Source organism: Rattus rattus, chromosome 2 (genome assembly GCF_011064425.1).
Source record: "Rattus rattus isolate New Zealand chromosome 2, Rrattus_CSIRO_v1, whole genome shotgun sequence".
In the NCBI taxonomy this organism is placed as follows: domain Eukaryota; kingdom Metazoa; phylum Chordata; class Mammalia; order Rodentia; family Muridae; genus Rattus; species Rattus rattus.
In genome coordinates, this window is record NC_046155.1 from 63692396 (window position 1) to 63709747 (window position 17352).

The 17352-nt window shown below is 46.1% G+C and overlaps 1 protein-coding gene across 1 annotated transcript in view; it reads left to right on the top strand.

Annotated features, from left to right (window-relative positions):
- Positions 1-17352, top strand: part of Tcerg1l (transcription elongation regulator 1 like) — a 183102-nt gene that overhangs the window by 99989 nt on the left and 65761 nt on the right. Inside the window, exon 5 of the mRNA XM_032892375.1 lies at positions 14285-14379. Within this exon, the coding sequence (XP_032748266.1) occupies positions 14285-14379 (95 nt within the window). The remainder of the gene's footprint in view (positions 1-14284; positions 14380-17352) is intronic.

Here is a 17352-nt window from a genome sequence, read left to right on the forward strand (position 1 = left end):
TAGTAGAACACAGACAGTATATTTGAAATAGTAGTCTCGTTTTTCCCTTGTGGTACAAGACACTGGGTCTATCCTAGAAACATTGTCAGTAGGTCTATCTTCAAACCTCCATCCACTAGACTTGGGGTGGAAAACCTTGTCTCTCCCATCCCAGTTCACATAGCCTGGTACTTGGTGGTCCTTTCTAACATTTCCTGTGTGCTCTTTCTTCATCCCCAGGAGAATGCTGGTAGGTATTCTGTCAGCCCAGGCCCTTGTGAACCCTGAAAGTGAGATAAACTCCGTGAGACTTGACAGAGTGGCCAGTAGATCTTACACTTAATGACAACTGGATGTGTAGAAGATCCTTACAGGTCCCCAGAGGATGACTGGTGAAGATATTCAAGGGACAGAGCTCAGAACTGGGAACAAAGGATGGAAAGGGTGTGGATACCAGAAAGCAGGGCAGAAAAAAATGTAGCATGTCTCTCTGCTGATGCATTAGGCTCCATTAGCATTGTGCCCATAAAACAGCGTGCTGACATGGAGAATGTGTGTGTTAAAACACTGAGCAAAAGGAATGATCCTAAGTTGTCATGGATGGTTTCTCAGAAACACTAGGAGGCCTGAACTCTGAGATTCTCCCTTAAGACTCTGCCAAGGAACCATAGTGCTCCTGGTATTGCTCTCTCATGCTTTTGAGTTCCTGCAGAACTGGTCAGGTTGCTCCTCTGCCTCCCTGAAGCTACATGTCCTTCCATTCTACCTCTCTCACAGTTCCCATCCTGCCTGGATAGACTGTGTAGGACATGCCAGGGTCCAGCCAAGGGGACATGATTTGGGGAGTCTTCTAGCTTTGCTGCTGTGGGAGGGATAAGGGACTCTGCCAATTTTCATTAAGGCATAGCCTACCAAGCCAGGCATGACTTCCCTTGGTCCCTTACACATGCCAGGAAGGTACAGGCTAGACAGCATGTTCTGTTGTCAGTGACGCTGAAGCAGTTGACTGTGGGAGCAGGCGGGAACAGGGCCATGTCGGGGCCAGGTAACCTGTACAGAGGTAGAAGGTGGCCCATGGCAATTTCTTCCTTGATAGACATGACATATTTAAGCAGTGGTTCCATATGCCACCTTTGCTTTTGATCTTTCTTAATTTTCAATCTCCTCTCTCTCCTTCTCATCTTCTCTTTCCCTCTCACCGTTTTGTTTCTGAATTCAGGCTCTGGTGTCATGTTAGTAGATCTTCTCCTGGACACCAAGAATTAGATTTCTACTTCTAGCTGAGACAAATACTTGTCCTCAGGCTTGTGCCTCAACTTACCCTTATGTTGATAACTCAAAATAGCCAAAGAGATATTTGGAATGGTCAAAAAGGAAAATTGCCTCTGTGGATTACCTGTCTTGGATTTCTCCAGTTTTCTTCTGTCCGCCATGGACCTTGGATCTGAGTGTCTCTGGCATGAATTGGATAATGGCACCTCCTGGAAAGAGGGACCCATGATCTCCTGGTTAAGCGCCCATTTCCTAGGCACTCTATGTTGGAGACCAGCAGGGCACACTTATTCTTATTGTGTTCCCTTCTGTTAGGCAGTGCTTTAATCCCCACTATTTCAACTCATAAACCTTGCCATTGATGAGACTAATTGCTTCAGAAACAGCCAGGGAACTTCACAAGCATTTGAAACACATAAATAACACCACCAATTAGCCACCATGGTGCTGAAGCTCTCCATCTTCTTGTCAAAAGCTGGAGCATGCTTTGCTCTAATTGCACCCGAGGAGGCAGGGAATGGCAAAGTCCCTGCCACCCCTCGCCCAGGAAGTATGCTGGGGACCAAAGCAGGAGGCTGCTTTTTAGGAGGCAAAGAGAGACCAGGGATGGAGGGCATACCTTTGACTCGTGTCTAAAGGGACCCCCTTGACAGCAAATCAGGCCCATGAGCACAAAACAAGCCTGGGGAAGAGCACAGAAGGCAAACCTTGATAACACCGGCTCCTTCTCTTCTCTTAATTGGCACGTGGAGCTGAGTCCTTCCGAAGCTGCTGGACACAGAGCCTGGTGGGTAACAGATACATTGGGCCGGCGAAGGAGATTCACAAAGTACAATGGTCTGACCCTCCACTTAGGACAGGCTATGGTTGAAGGATAGCGGAGGGAGGTGTGAAGTTACTGCAAACTCAAGATCACAAGGAGACCCAGGAAGACCCTTTATCCAGATGCAGCAAATATCCTAAGTCTTGGTTTCCCAAAATGAAGCCAGGAAAGATGATGCTTAGCACCGAATGCCAGGGATGTCCTTGCTAATGCTCCTCTGAGCTCAGAGCAGGGGCTCAGTTCTAAGTGAGACAACTCATGGATGTCAGGAGTGGGCCGTCAGGCTGAATGCTTCCTGCTGGGCCAGTGGCATGCATTCTCAGGTTTAGGATAACAGAATACAGATGGCAGACTTGAGGTAGAACAAATCTCTTGATTTTAGATTAGCTTGGACCCTGGAAGATGTATATGTGAATATCTCAGTGCACACATCCAAAAATATCTGAGCACCCAGGGTCCCGTGTTCCTTGGTGCTAACATTGCACTCTGTCTGTTTGGAAGAGCATCTTCACTAATCTCTTAGAGGATAATATGCAGGCTCTGAGCAGGCCTGATTTCCTTCCTCTTATATGATTCCCCAGTAACCCTGTTGGTCTGTCTCCTACAGCTATCTTTATTTCTGCTGCTGGCTTGACTGCACATTCACACCTCAGAATGGGTGACAACTGTCCCTTGCTGTGTTCTCAGAATGAGAGCTGTGGCAGCTGGTTCTCATTTAAAAGTGGTGCACCCCTGTCTGCCATTTACTGCTGAGCCCTCTACATGACTGTGGCTTTGTTCTGGTAGTGGAATTCCCATAGCAGCTGTCCTGGCTCTTGGTGGACACTGTGTCTCTCTGCTTGTTTAACTTCTGGCTTGTTTCTCTTTCATTTGATTTTTCTCCACATGAGAAGTGGGAAGGGCAGGTGACAAGCCCATTTGTCTCTTCCTGTAGATAGCAGGGTAGTCACTTTTATATTCTTCTATGAGCTACGCATTATTGATCAGGCAACTAATGTATGTCGATCACACAGCTGATTTATAATTGATTGAAGATTAAGAGACATGGCTTCAGTTCCAGGGCTCACAGACATGAGATGGGTCCATTATGTGTGATGCACAGGAATGGAAATATGCGCACCATATTTAAAATCACACAGGCAGTGAGGAGCCTGCTCAGTGAGGCAGCCTGGGCACAGGCTTTGAGGGGTGTGAGATTGGGACTCCCCACTTAGAAGAGGAGGCCTTTATCAGGCAAAAATGGAGTCCCCAGAGTCTGAGCCATAGAGGCCAACGGAGCTGTGTGGTAGTTCACAGGAACAATCTACGTTCCTGTCATTTGACGTACAAGTAATAGAGATACAGCCAATCTATAGAGGCTGACTGAGCCTCGCCTATAAACAAGGATTGTGAAAAGAAATGTTGAGGTCAAGGTTCCAGGAAAGTAGAACACACAGTCATCAACCATTCCAACCTGTAATCAACACACTGTCCTCCATGTGGTCCAGAGACCTAGGGAGGACAGGTCTCTAGTTCATCTTGGGGAGAAATGGGAGCTATGAGTAACAGAGATTGGGGTCAGTGTCACTCTGGAGAAATGTGGTCATGAAGTCTCATGGGAAGGGCTGTGGACAGGGGTGAATTCCTGAGACTGAGACCTGATGAGGAAGAATGGGATTGTCTTCTAACCTGCGGAGAGCAGGGAGAGCCACTGAAGGGCAATCGAAGCCCAAGGTCAAATTTGTAAGCAGAAGTGTTAGTTTGTGGGCCAGAAATCCTGATTCAAGTTTAACAGGGAGTGAGGAATCCCTGGGGTACAGGGCAATGGAATATTAGAAAGATGGGCCCTGGAGAGGTGCTGTGCTTTCCAACCAGAGGGTCTTGTTTTACCAGATGCTTCAGAGTAAGTTAGAATTGATCACTTTAAATTTTTAATATCACTAAATGAAATAGGCATAAAAGTTGCAAGTTCCCGGGAAAACGCCTAAGGCCTCTGAAGCGATCAGATCTCTGCCGTGGCTCATGGTGTTAGAACACAGCCAGCTGCTTTGGACCTTTCTCTCCCCATCCCTTGAAAAGCACTGTCCTTGTCATCCATTCGCCTGGCTTTGGCAGAATATCTTTCTTCCACATAATGGGTGGTTGGTTTGCTTTGGTGCCAGCCTGAATCAGATGCTATGGCCTGATGTGACAAATGACATCTGTGTGCACAGAACCGTTCCCATCCTTCAGTGCAGGGCCCACGATCCCAAGCCTGCATTCCTTAAAGGTTATGTTTGCCTTAAGCTAATTAAAGCCATTTGTATCAAATGACTGGGATAGCTTGCCTTTTGAAAATAGAGAAAATAACTGAAGAAGTTGGTTAAGAAAGTCTGAGTTAATTTCATCAACCGAGCTGAGAACTGCGCTATTAATTTTATTACATCTAAATGCGAGAATAAATCAGTTAGGTGAGGATTGCATTTCCATGTAGATTAGTCTGCAGAAGTCAGCACTGACTCAATCCGAGCCCTCTGGAGGAGAGCGGCAGGCTCGAGCAGCAAGCGTGTAAATCAAATCCTACTCCCTCAACTTGCACGAGGGTGCCCAGTGTTCTTCTGAAATCACCCTTTGCTTTCATGGTGTGGGCCTGCCAGCACAGTAAGTACTAATGTGCATTGTTCTCAGGCTGCCTAAGTATCTGTTCATTTAAATCATGCAAGCGCAGTGCCCTAGGATGAATTCATCCTAATTCCTGAGTTATGGCTGGGTTGTGTTTAGGTGCTTGCTTCCACTTTATCACACTGGGAAGATTTCCCAGAAATAGCCAGGCCATGAAGATACTCTCCATGGGGTGCCTAAGACTAGCTTGAACGAATTTATTTTGCCCAGAAGGCACTGAGATCCTGTATTGGGACCACCTACTGTACTGTGTACCATAGGGCACCATGGATGGATGCATCTTGGTCCAGAGCCATCATCCTGTTTTGTGATCAGAAACATTGAAATCCAGAGAAGAAAACCAGGTCTCTTTCATGGCCTCTGAGTGGCTGAATTGGATTTTGACACTTTGCCCATCTCACTTTAACCTGTGGCCTCTGGGTGGAGCCCATATCTCTCTCTCTGGGAGTAATAGGCAGTATCCTAGCCTGTCTCCAGATTTCTCAGATCAGGTAGAGGGAAAAAGGCTTCCCTCATCGGAACCAGCTGCAGCTCTCTCCTTCCTTCTCTTTGTCCTGGTGTCCCTCTTCTTCAATGTCCTGGCAGAGAACTGTAGGACAATCTCCCCTGGTGATCAGCCAGCTGAAGATCCCTTGGCCCCAGGGTTATGAACTCTAGTGGACAGTGCTGGAGGCCATGCCCTTCCCAGCCAGAGGTCCAAAGAATCAAAGAATAGAGTGGCAAGACGGAGTATTTCTTAATACAGCATATACCCTAGACACCCAGCAACACTGTCATCCTGGGAGTAATGACATAGCTTAAAGCAGGATCCACTCTGTGGTTATAATTACCCCATTCTAGAGATGCGGGTGTAACAAATCTCTCTCTCGTGTTACAATTGCTTTAATATTGAATCCCATTTTTACAAAATGTTCCTATTTGATATAATTTAATGACACAATTTAGAAAATTAATATATTTAATCATGCCTTTCTCTTCTATATTTGGCTGAAGGTTATATAAAAAGGTACTTTGAGGAAGTTTTAAAATATGAAGTGACGGATGCCCCCTGCCCGTATTTGGATGTTAGGACAGACATACTTAATTTTAACCTTGTCATAGGTTAGACAAGCACTAACTACTCTTAAAGTCTCATCTCTTCTGTAAACTCATAGTGGGCAGGAGACAGGCGACTTAAAAAAATCTTCAGTGTTTTGCGGTGCTGGCCATTTGGTATTGGATACACAACTGGTACAGGTGTGCTCTTCCCTAGAGAAGATTATTTCTCCCACTCTTGGCAATCCTTCGTTGGTTTTAGGAATGTGTAGTGTCTATGTCTGTCTGTCTGTCTGTCTGTCTGTATGGTGTGTGTGTGTCTGTGTGTGTCTGTGTGTGTGTGTGTCTGTGTGTGTGTGTGTGTGTGTGTGTGTGTGTGTGTGAGAGAGAGAGAGAGAGAGAGAGAGAGAGAGAGAGAGAGAGAGAACCTACTAATGTAAAAGATGACGTTCGGAGGGAAGAGGGGGAAATAAGAGTCTTCAATATGTCAATAAAGCGTGTTTCTATTTGCTTGTATTTGTAATATACTATATAATATTCAGTATAACATGCTCTGGAAACACCCACCCATGTTTCCAGCTCTCACAGGCCTCAGTGACCTTCTGCTCCCACCATAGAGAGAGGCAGGGGTGGGCATTAGTAGAAAACCATGACAGTGACAAGACTACTGCCTGCTGCCATCAGCACAGGCTGAAAGACAGAGCTAAAGCCACATGTGTGGGAATTTTGGGGACAGCAGCCCAGGGGCAGCCTTCTTGCAAGTGTATAGATGTGTCACAGACTCGTGTCCATGAAGTAGGTACCACACAGCTATGGCGGTGCTTTGTTTTCACGTCACACGATGAACTGTGGCTCTCTAGAGTGTAGTGCCATCATCCCATCTGTTGACTCGGAGTCGACTTAACGAAGGCAAGAACTAACAAGTGAGGATCAGCCTCCCCAGAGCATTTGTGCTGTGATGGATACTTCTGATGGGGCCTGGGGATCCCATGGGTCCTTGAGATAGGCTTTGGGGAAGGTAGCATAAATTCTTACTTGAATGTCTTTCGTTCCCCCTAGCTGAGCTTTGATGAGTGGGATCTCAGGCATCTCACGCCTGGTTCTGAGTGGTTTTCAGACAGCTGGAGGATCAGTAGATTGGGCCGTGCTCACAGGAGAGGACAGCGGAGTGCTATGGGAACAGGAGTTGATGCGCTGCCCTGGGAAGAGTAGATGGTGGTGTACTTGTGTGCTATTCTATAGTGTTGTGCAGTGGGGCCCTTGGCAGTGTGCTTGTCTCCACTAAACTCCTGGGAATTTCAATTGTGCCATCATTTGCTTGAGCATACCATCTTTTACAAAGTACGTATGTAACCTGCAGGTATGAGGGTTTAAAAGCACCTGCCACAGGCCACAAGCTTCCTGCTCTGAGAAGCCCCCATCCGCACAGTCCTCAGAGTCTCTTGTTCTGTGATCTTGTGGTGGGCTGTGAGGATGAGTTGTGGAATTTTCAGGCACCCAGGTGAACACCCTCAAGTGATTCGTGGCCCCTGTGAAGCAGCTGGTATTGCAGGTCCTGGGAGGACACCGGGAGTTTGAAAATACCTTGAACCAGGAGGAAGGGAAAGACTTCATAACTCTAAGAATGTAGAAGCTGCTAGATGTTTTTTAAGACCATAAACCAGGGACACATCTACAGATGAAAAATAAATAGGAACTGATCCAAAATCATTGAAGAGGGGAGAGGTGCTGGAGTATTTATTGTACTGCCCTTGCCTGGATGGTAAACGGAAAAGCCACGTATACCTGTGATGCTGCAAACCAGCAATTGTATCTGCGAATATGTATGTGTGCGCATGTGTCTGTGGGAGTGTACATGTGTCTGTGGGAGTGTATACCTGTGTATGCATGTGTATCTTAGTCTTGTCTTTTTGTGTACATCCATGTGTACATCTCCTTGTGCATAGCATCGGCAACTTAGAGAGTTGGAGAGCTTGTCCCACTTGTGCCAGGCCAAGTACTAGGGTACAAGTATGAGAATCCTGAGCTTCCCAGAGCACCAGCTTCCTGGAGTACAGAGGAGCCTCTTCAGATGTGGGGAGGGAGTCTCAGCTTTCCCTCTCCCACAGCTGTGATCCCATACGTTCCTTGAATGGTGGGTATTGCTTGAATAACATCTTGCTACTGAAACGGATTTCCGATTTGGGGAGAAACTGCTACACTTGTCAAGGTCACATGAATCTCTCTCTCCCTGCCCCCTTCTATCCCAGCCTATGCCTCTGTCTCTTCTTTGTGCCTGCCCTTCTGTAGCCCTAGCCCATTTGTTTGTCCTCTCCCCTCCTTCAAGCCTGTGGCCAGGTCCCACTGCTGCCACTTGCTGACCCCAGTGTGCTTGCAAGATGCGTACTTTCTTGTAGGAATGGTCTAATTTAATGTTTCCGCCTTTAAAATCTCCACTTCAGGCTGGAGATTACAACCTTGTTACTCTTGAAATTGTGCAGGGTCACTTACTGCCCGCTAATTCTCCTCAGAACACATGATTATGGAGGTCAGAAAGGTAGGCTGGGAACTGGCTCTGTGCTCACTTTCTGGATCCAGAATGTACATGATATCAACTTCCTCTGGGCACAGCACATAGCACATAGAACACAGACTGCATCTGGGGTGGATGGTAATGGTGCCCTGGTGGCCTGTAAACAGCTCTCTGGGAAATACATGGCATTGTCCAGTACATTCATGGATACCGAAATGTATTTGCCACACTCATCATCAAGGAGCCCTAAGTGTATCTCAGGTTCTCCTCTCTTCCTGCAGTCCCACAGGACAGCCATGTTATATCCTCCTTCATATGGCTGACACTGTAATGGGTAGTGTTTCTGTATCTCATGTGGTCTGTCTGCATCAGGCATCAGTATTGTTGCTTGCAGGTTCTGGAATGTTCTAGGGAAACTGGTGGCCCATTTCTTCACAAGCTATTCTGTCCAATGGTGACATAGAATTCCCCCACAGTCAAGTGAACAATGGAGGAATGGAGAAACTGTTGTCTGTTACAAGGCAGAGTCACAATACAGGGTGGGTCACCTTCAGGGCTGGGATGGATGGTCTTATAGCCCGGGATCCCCACACCTTGAGGAAGCTCAGCCCTGCCCTCCTGTCTGAGTGTTTTACCACCTCATTGGCATAGGAAGTTCCAAGAAAATAAAAATGGGTGGAAAATCAATTCTCTCTGTCACTTGTCAACTCTGAAATCACAACCTGTGAAAAATTTAGGAGGACTCAGAAGTGATTTGCTCTGCCATGAAAATGATCTTCAGTTTTGTGGAGCTTCAGGAGGTCCCTGGGGCTGTGCTGCAGAGCTGGAAGCCGGGAAGGCTGCAGGATGTCTCACAGATGAGCATTACAAGCCCAGGAGCCTGCACTGACAAGACCCCGTGTCCTCTAGATGACTGTAGGTCTTGAGCAGAGCTTGGCAGTGCCTTCATGGAGTGGTGGATATTATTCTGCCATTTCCTTCCTGGAAGGAGGTCTCTGAGGCTGTGCTGGTGTAGCTATCATTGTGCTCCTGGCCTTGCTGGCAGGGCCGATTCTTGGCCTGAGCATCCTGGGATGGGCTTCTCGGTCAGGAAGTCAAATCCTTGTCCTGCTCCTGGAGCTGGGCATCAGGATAGTTCTGTCTTCTACTGCCATGCCACTGGATCCTGAACTCTTGTTTTGATTTTTGGCTGCACCCCAAAGGATTCTGAAGAACCCCTTTGTTCCCTGGCCAGTGTTATAGTCCTCAGAGAGCACTGATTGATAGTATCACATCCCTCATCCCCTCTCCATCAACAAGGGAGCACTATGTAGGACCCGAGAACAGTAAGCTGATACCCACCAGTCCACAGCTCTGGCTCATTTCCTCCCAGTCTGCCCTGTCATCATCCTATTTCTCCTGACCCTCAAGATTGCCAAGAAGAAAAATCAAAGGGGAAGCCCCTAGGGAGCCTTCAAATCAAAGTTGGGCTTGATCAATAGGCGGATTGCAGGAAAGACATTACCATCAGGCCTTGCTCCTAGGTGGAAATATATTCTGCACTCCCCCAGGTACATGGGGGCCTGAAGTCTTACAACTTGTTGATTTTGCTTCATAAACCAGCTCTCTCTGCCACTTCAGGGAGTCCTTTACGATGGCATCATTCGAGTCTGTGGAGAGGCCCAAAGCAAAGAGTACTTAAGCATGTCAGAGTGGACCCTGGAAGTGGTCTGTGGAGAGCTGTAGAGTAAGCACTTCCACAGTGGAATGGCTGAGGTGCAGACCCAATTATGTCTGGGGGCCCAGAGAGCTTCCCCCATGCCCCTCCATAGGGTCTGCAAAATCAATGGCTGTTAAAAAGAGTTGGCGATTAAGGAAACCACACAGGGCAAGGTGCGGACATTTGTCACAGGTATTCAGGGGATATGTGTCTGCTATGAAGGGCTTTAAAATGATCATCAAAAATATTTTCTCCAAGAAGCACTCAAGAGGACCAATATAAAACCATGAATCTCAAAGGCTCGGCTTTAAAACCAGATCTTTCCAAAGACTAACTGTTTCCAGTAAGATAAAGACCTCACTATACTGTCTTAAGATAATGGGAGAATAAATATAAGCCTTGCTTCCTTTGTTCAAGAATAATATTTTAGTCACCTGGCCTTGCTGTCCATTCTACTGATTTGTTTGGCCATGAATATTAATTCACATGCATGCATGCCTTTTACCATGGTCACAGCACTGTGATCATAGACTATGCCGTGTAAAGGTAAACCCAGCCTTGCATCTTCTTTGCAAAGTCTGTCCTGTCCTGCTCTATACAGCTTGCTCTTTATGACATTTGGAAAAAGTCCAAACCAAATGGCTCGTGGCTCATTCTTGGGTAATAAAAACCCATCCACTCACTTCCAGTCACAAAATAGCTCTCAGTTCAATAATTAAATATGTGGAGTCCAGGGCAGTAATCAGAACATACAGCTTCCCCTCAATTGGCTGTTCTCTTCCCATACCTGGGTCTGCTCTGGGCTGGGTCACTGTGGGCAAGGGGTCAGTCAACTTATGTTTACCTCACTCCTTCTCATTCTGCACATGAGGGCTGCGTGCAAGGTGGAAGGACAGGGCCCCAGAGGGTCACCCTCTCTTTCCCATAAGTGCTCCCTGTGACTGCTGCATCTCCCCATGTCTCTGTAGTTCTGATGTCACAGTCCCCTGGACACAGGTCCATGTATTTCTTTGGCTAACCAAGACCTCCTGCTACAATTATTCACAACCACATACACCTTAGTCCAAACCATTAGCCATCCACTTTTTTAGGGTGCTGGTGAGGCAAACTAAGAGTCCCATATCTGTCTCTAAGCCTATAATAAACTCCACTTTGTGCTCCTATACCCTGGGTCGCTAGGCCGGACCTAGAACTGGAGTTTCTTATAAGGTCCAATGAATGACAGGAAAGTGTTTTGCCCTTATGACCACACCCACATCTTACAATACCTCCCTCATCTTGACCTCTTTGGGAGGCAGGAATGAGTTTAATAGCTTGGCCGATGTCCTGTCCAACATGTCTCCATTTTGAGACTCCACTGAAACTGGAAAGCAAGCTGAAGATCTTACTGGATTAGAAACATGTTCAGTTGCCTAGAGAAGTTGTAAAAGCATCAGGCCTTTTGCCATTCCAGGACCAGCGTCAGTGACAGTGACTGAATCTGGAAAGCGAAGGAGCAAGGATACTACCACTATTAACTGAATGGCCTTGCACCTGCTTTATGCCTCTGAGCAGCAAAGCTCTGTTGACTTAAATCCTTAGAGCATTAAATCCCCACTTTAGGCAGGAGAGGGAGAGAGAGCAGATGACTGGGTGGAGAAGCAGCAGACTGGCACAAGGTTGACACCAAGGCCCATCTATCTGTGTGCATTTTAAATGAGGTTTTGATCTTGGAGGAGGGTCACAAAACAAATGGTTGTATCTCTCATCTGTGTGCCCTTTCTTTGCTGGTCTGTGGGATGGTGATGTAATGACTTACTGAACCTGCTCTGTGAGAGGCAGAAATGCAATTGCCCAGTGTGGAATCAGGGCAGAGACCTGTGCCCAGGCCTTCTTCACACTTTGGCAAGGAATGAGCTTAAGATATGACCCCAGCATTAAAAGTCTTTTCCAATCTATCTATCTATCTATCTATCTATCTATCTATCTATCTATCTATCTATCTATCTATCTATCTATCTATCTATCCATCTATCTAATGTGTGTGTCTGTAGAATTCTCTGTGTATAACATTCTTTGTGTGTAACATTCTGTGTTTCTAGAGGTCAGCTTTTACTTCTGAGCAATCAAAAAGGCACAGCTAACTCCCTCCCTCCTGTCCTCCCTCCTTATTTTGTCAGTACTGGAGATCCAGTTCCAGGCCTCATACATGCTGGGTAAGAGCTCTTCTTCTGATTCCCATCCTTTTACTTTCCCAGCCAATCTTGAAATGGATAAGTAGAGGGTTTGCCTAGGCCTAGGGAATGTGTCTTGGTTGTGGCTGTGACTAGTTGTGCTGGAGCTCTGTCTGCCATTAAGGGTATGGGCATAAGCTCAGTCCTGCACATACAATGACATGAGGGAACCATGACACCAGATTGCATGCTTGGCTTGCTTGCCTACAGCTTAAACTAATAGTGACTTCTTAAAATGCAAGTACTGGCCATCAGACCTCTGGAGAAAATGTCAGCCAGGACTTCTCAGAGTGACAGTGGTTGTCAAGGGGCCTCATACTTAGGGCATCTCATAGGCATCCACACCCACTCCTTCAAAGAGAAAAGAAGCTGGAGATGAAGCATCCATCCCTTCCTGCCCGGTCCAGATGCTGTGCCTCTGTGCTACAGAGTTACCTTTTCCATGGTCAGAGCTTCCCAGCTGCTCTGTCAGAAGCACAGATGCTTCAGTGAGTGTTCTCCTCCTCACAGCTTCGGGACAGGCTCCTCTGCAGCTGCCTGACTCTGCAGCCACGCCTTTAGGGTAGATACTCACAGTGAGAATGCTGGTAACCTCAAGTCCAGTGTAGGAATCTGATTGGCGTGACTCCAACCACCAGCCAGCGTGGAATGGGTAGCAGAGGGTGTTGACAGTGGACAGGGTGTTGTCAGTATACAAGATATTCGCAGTGGTAGATCAAGAAAGATTGCACGTAAAAGGTGTCAAAATGGTTCTCCCACTTCGCCCTGCATGTTCCAGCTCCATCCTGCAGGCTTAGCTGTTTTTCTAGAGGAAGCCATTCGTCCTCAGGTCAGCACTTTTGCATGTTTTTGTTTGCACGGGCGTGCACATATGTGCATATTTATGTGGGAGAGAGAGAGAGAGAGAGAGAGAGAGAGAGAGAGAGAGAGAGAGAGAGAGAGAGAGGCAAAGCGGGGGGAGCAGAAAAGCCCTAATGTCGTGTCTCTCAAACCGAGAGAAGCCTGCGCTTGCTTCTCTGGTGGTCTTGCTTTCTGTTGGGCTGGTATGTGGTTAGATAGTTTGGTTTCCCTTTCTAGTCTTGGTTTTTAAAATAGTCATCCATCTACTATCTTTTACTGAAAGCATTTGCTATTGTTTTAAGGCATTGAATAGAAATATTTTGGAAAAGAAATTTTAAATTTCAACTTGATTTTCCTGTGGCACTTTGCCAGATCTGGTCTTTTGCTGTATTGCTTTGCTCACACAATTATTGTTCAGATGTCTTGGACTCCAGCCAATGGAAAAAGCCCTTCCCCATTTGATGATGAGGAAGGGATAGCTAGAGGTATGGTCACCTGGGAGTCCTGTCCACACCTGGCAGAAATGGCCCATGATGGCCATGATGACCATTAGCTATCAAAGGTTTACTGAGGCTGGCTTTGTGTCCCATATTGTTCTGTGGCCTTATACCTCCCCAACCCAAGTACTCTGGCCACACAGCATTACCAAAGGTGATTTAGACTACGCTGAACACAGGGCCGAATGAAGTTTGATGAGATGGAGGAGGCTCCCAACTGTCTGGACAGAGGAAGCACGTGGAAAGCAATGTCGGCCCGATTGGCACATGGACCTGGGAACATAGAAGCTGAGCCATGGTGGTGGCTAACCATTTGCTGGTAGAATTCTTATCACCTCTCATCATGTGCTGACTCGCTGGCAGGACTGTTCCAGTCCTGGGTGCTTTTCGTTGGAGACACTTGCTATGTACTTGTTCTTCCTGGGATTCTTCATCTACAAGATTATGGGGGACAGAGTGGGACCAGGCAGCATCTTCAAGGACAGACTGAAAGTAGGGCTACAGGGAATCATATACGCGGATGTTATGGGTGGTCTTTGACTGGGTCAGGAGAGTGCCCAGGGGAGAGACTCCTGTCTCTGAGACTCAGCATCAGGGTCACATTGTCATTAGGCTATAGCTGAAAATCTAAGACTGCAGAGACCGCCTCTGTACTCTGCAATGTTGGGAATCGATTTGGGGATTTCAAAGCCACATTTTTGTCTGTGTTTAATTTTTCAAGTCATGACGGACATGACAAATGGAGTACTAATGACTATTATTTTGGTCCCACAGATAAAAGCAAAGAGCGCAGCCGTGCACCCCGTCCCCCTGCTCTAATGCTACGTGCCCCAGAGAGGAAAAGCTTGGTGGGAGACAAAGAGGATAAGGTGAGTGTCATGGAGACACAGTCCCCGGGGTCTGGGATACCTGGGGCCGGGACACTTCCACACATGTTCCCACAAGGGGTTTATAAAATGGCTTTTCCAGTCTGCCCTGCACTACAGCTGAACCCAGGCTGGCAACTTCATATCCTGAGGGAGAACAAATCCCAGACAAGGTCTGGTAGAGCCCCTTTACCAAGTAGAGCTCATGGGTGGGATCCTGTGGGAAGGAGTATGGCTTCCAGCTCAGTTCACACTGCACCTGTTTTCAGAATGAAGAGAAAGCAGGCATGGGTCAGGTTTCTGCAGACTTTCAGTTCAAAGTTAGGCTTTGACTGTTAAAGAAATCCTAAAGACATAGCAATTTTTCTTTAAATGTTCTAATTTCAGGCCACCCTTTCAGACATTTGTCAGATGGCCTTTTAAGACCTGCCTTGCCTCTGAATAAGCTGGGATTCCCCTATGTCACTAAACTTGAGAATAACAAAATCACAGGGTACCTGCCCTCTCCAGGGTCCTGGAGCCTTTGTGTCTCAGACATTTTCTTCTTACTTTCTTCATGTGTTCCTACCTCATGCCCACTGGGAGTGCTCTGTCCTTCCTGGCCCACAGTTACCTTCATCCCAGGATGTAGTCACCCGGAAGCTTACCTCTCCTCACCCACCTCTAGTATCAGTATTGGATGGTGAGCACCAATCATGAGTGTGTGTTGGTACAGATTAAAATTTGCCCCAGGGGATGAGTTTTCCAGGAGAGATTAGCACATCTCTGCCAGAATTACACATTAATTACATAGCTAGCCTCGCTGGTGCCATTCGTAAATACTGGCTTGATTACTGGATTCTGCCAGTCTGATTCACTTTTATTACTTCCTCGTCAAGCAGGAGTTTTACACTGTGATTAGCCATTTTTATCACCAATAGGAAATCATAACCAGCATGTGCCTCGTGAAGAAGATCTTGGTAATTAGCTGGAGAGAATCCTAGCAGTGCCAAATTTAGAAGTTGGTACTATCACAAATTACACTCTACCATATTTACTTGAATAATTTGGTGCTTGGAGGCTGAGTGCTATGTTCTATTGTTCAATTAACTTCCAAATGAAACCCCCCTCCACTTTCCCTAATTGGATTCACAATATAAACCCTGGTCTTATTTATGCGTACGTGTATATACGTGTGTGTATGTGTGTATATGTATGTGTATGCATACACACACACACACACACACACACACACACACACACTCACATATATAAAATTTGCAAAGACAAGTGCTTCTTAATACTCCCTGTTAAGCCAATTATTCATCCTGATCTTTTTTTTCTCACAGAAAACAAAAATATCTTCTACTTCCTGAAATTAAAAAAAAAATCCACAAAAGTTTTGTTTTCATACTTAGGAATGTAAAGGATGGCTATAAAAATGAAAAACCTATGTGTTAAATGAAAATATCAACCACAAAGAGCAGAGGCTACTAGAGACCCCAGAAAGATATGGGACGCACATGCACAGGTGCATCATGGGTATAGTGCTCCAGTCACCATCTTCTCAGATTCATCTAAACGTGCAAACAGGGCAGGTCATTTTGTCACCATCTGCTCCCTGTTGGGAGGGAGTACCTGGCCCTTTTGATAACACAGTCAACACAAAGCGACTTTGTTGCCTATTAAGGATTTTACAAAAAAGCTACACTCAGCAGATTCACCTGTCTTTGTCTGGGTGGGGATATGTGCACTGGAGCGTGGGTGCCCAGGAAGGCCAGGGAGGATGTTGGATTCCCAGGAGCTGAAGTTACAGGTAGTTGTAAGCTGCCCAAAGTGAGCACTAGAAACTGAATGCAGGTGTTCTGCAAGGAAAGTGTATGCTCTTTTTTTTTTAAACATTAAAATGATAGATTTATTCAATGTATTATAGCAATTAAGAGAAAAATTTCATAGTTTTCAATCTTTGATATAAAATTTCAATCGATATAGATTGAACTTGAACATATAAAATAGGAATGTTGTTTATTAAATTTATGATTCTTACATCCTATTTTTTGATTATATTTTTTATTGAAAATAGATTTTTTTACACAATATATTTTGATAATGTTTTCCTCTCCCCCATATTCACCTAGATCTTCTCAATTCCCCTTCTCATCTGAACGCCCCCTCTTTTCTTTTTTTCTCCATCTTTATTAAATTGGGTATTTCTTATTTACATTTCAAATGTTATTCCCTTTCCAGGTTTCCAGGTCAACATCCTCCTAACCCCTCCTCTTCCCTTCTATGTGGTTGTTTCCCTCCCCATCCTCCCCCCATTACTGCCCTACCCCCAACAATCCCATTCACTGGGGGTCCAGCCTTGGCAGGACCAAGGGCTTCTCCCTCCACTGGTGCCCCTACTAGGCTATTCATTGCTACCTATGAAGTTGGAGCCCAGGGTCAGTCCATGGGTAGTGACTTAGTCCCTGGAAGCTCTGGTTAGTTGGCATTGTTGTTCATATGTGGTCTCAAGCCCCTTCAGCTCTTTCAGTCCTTTCTCTGATTCCTTCAATGGGGGTCCCATTCTCAGGTCGGTGATTTGTTGCTGGCATTCGCCTATATATTTGCCATATTCTGGCCGTGTCTGTCAGGAGAGATAAACATCCGGTTCCTGTCAGCCTACACCTCTTTGCTTCATCCATCTTATCTAGTTTGGTGGCTGTATATATATGGGCCACATATGGGGCAGGCTCTGAATAGGCATTCTTTCAGTCTCTGTTCTAAACTTTGCCTCCCTATCCCCTCCCAAGGGTATTCTTGTTCCCATTTTAAAGAAGGAGTGAAGCATCCCCATTTTGGTGATCCTTCTTGAGTTTCATGTGTTCTGTGCATCTTGGGTAATTCGAGCATTTGGGCTAATATCCACTTATCAATGAATGCATACCATGTGTGTTTTTCTGTGATTGGGTTACCTCATTCAGGATGATATTTTCCAGGTCCATCCATTTGCCT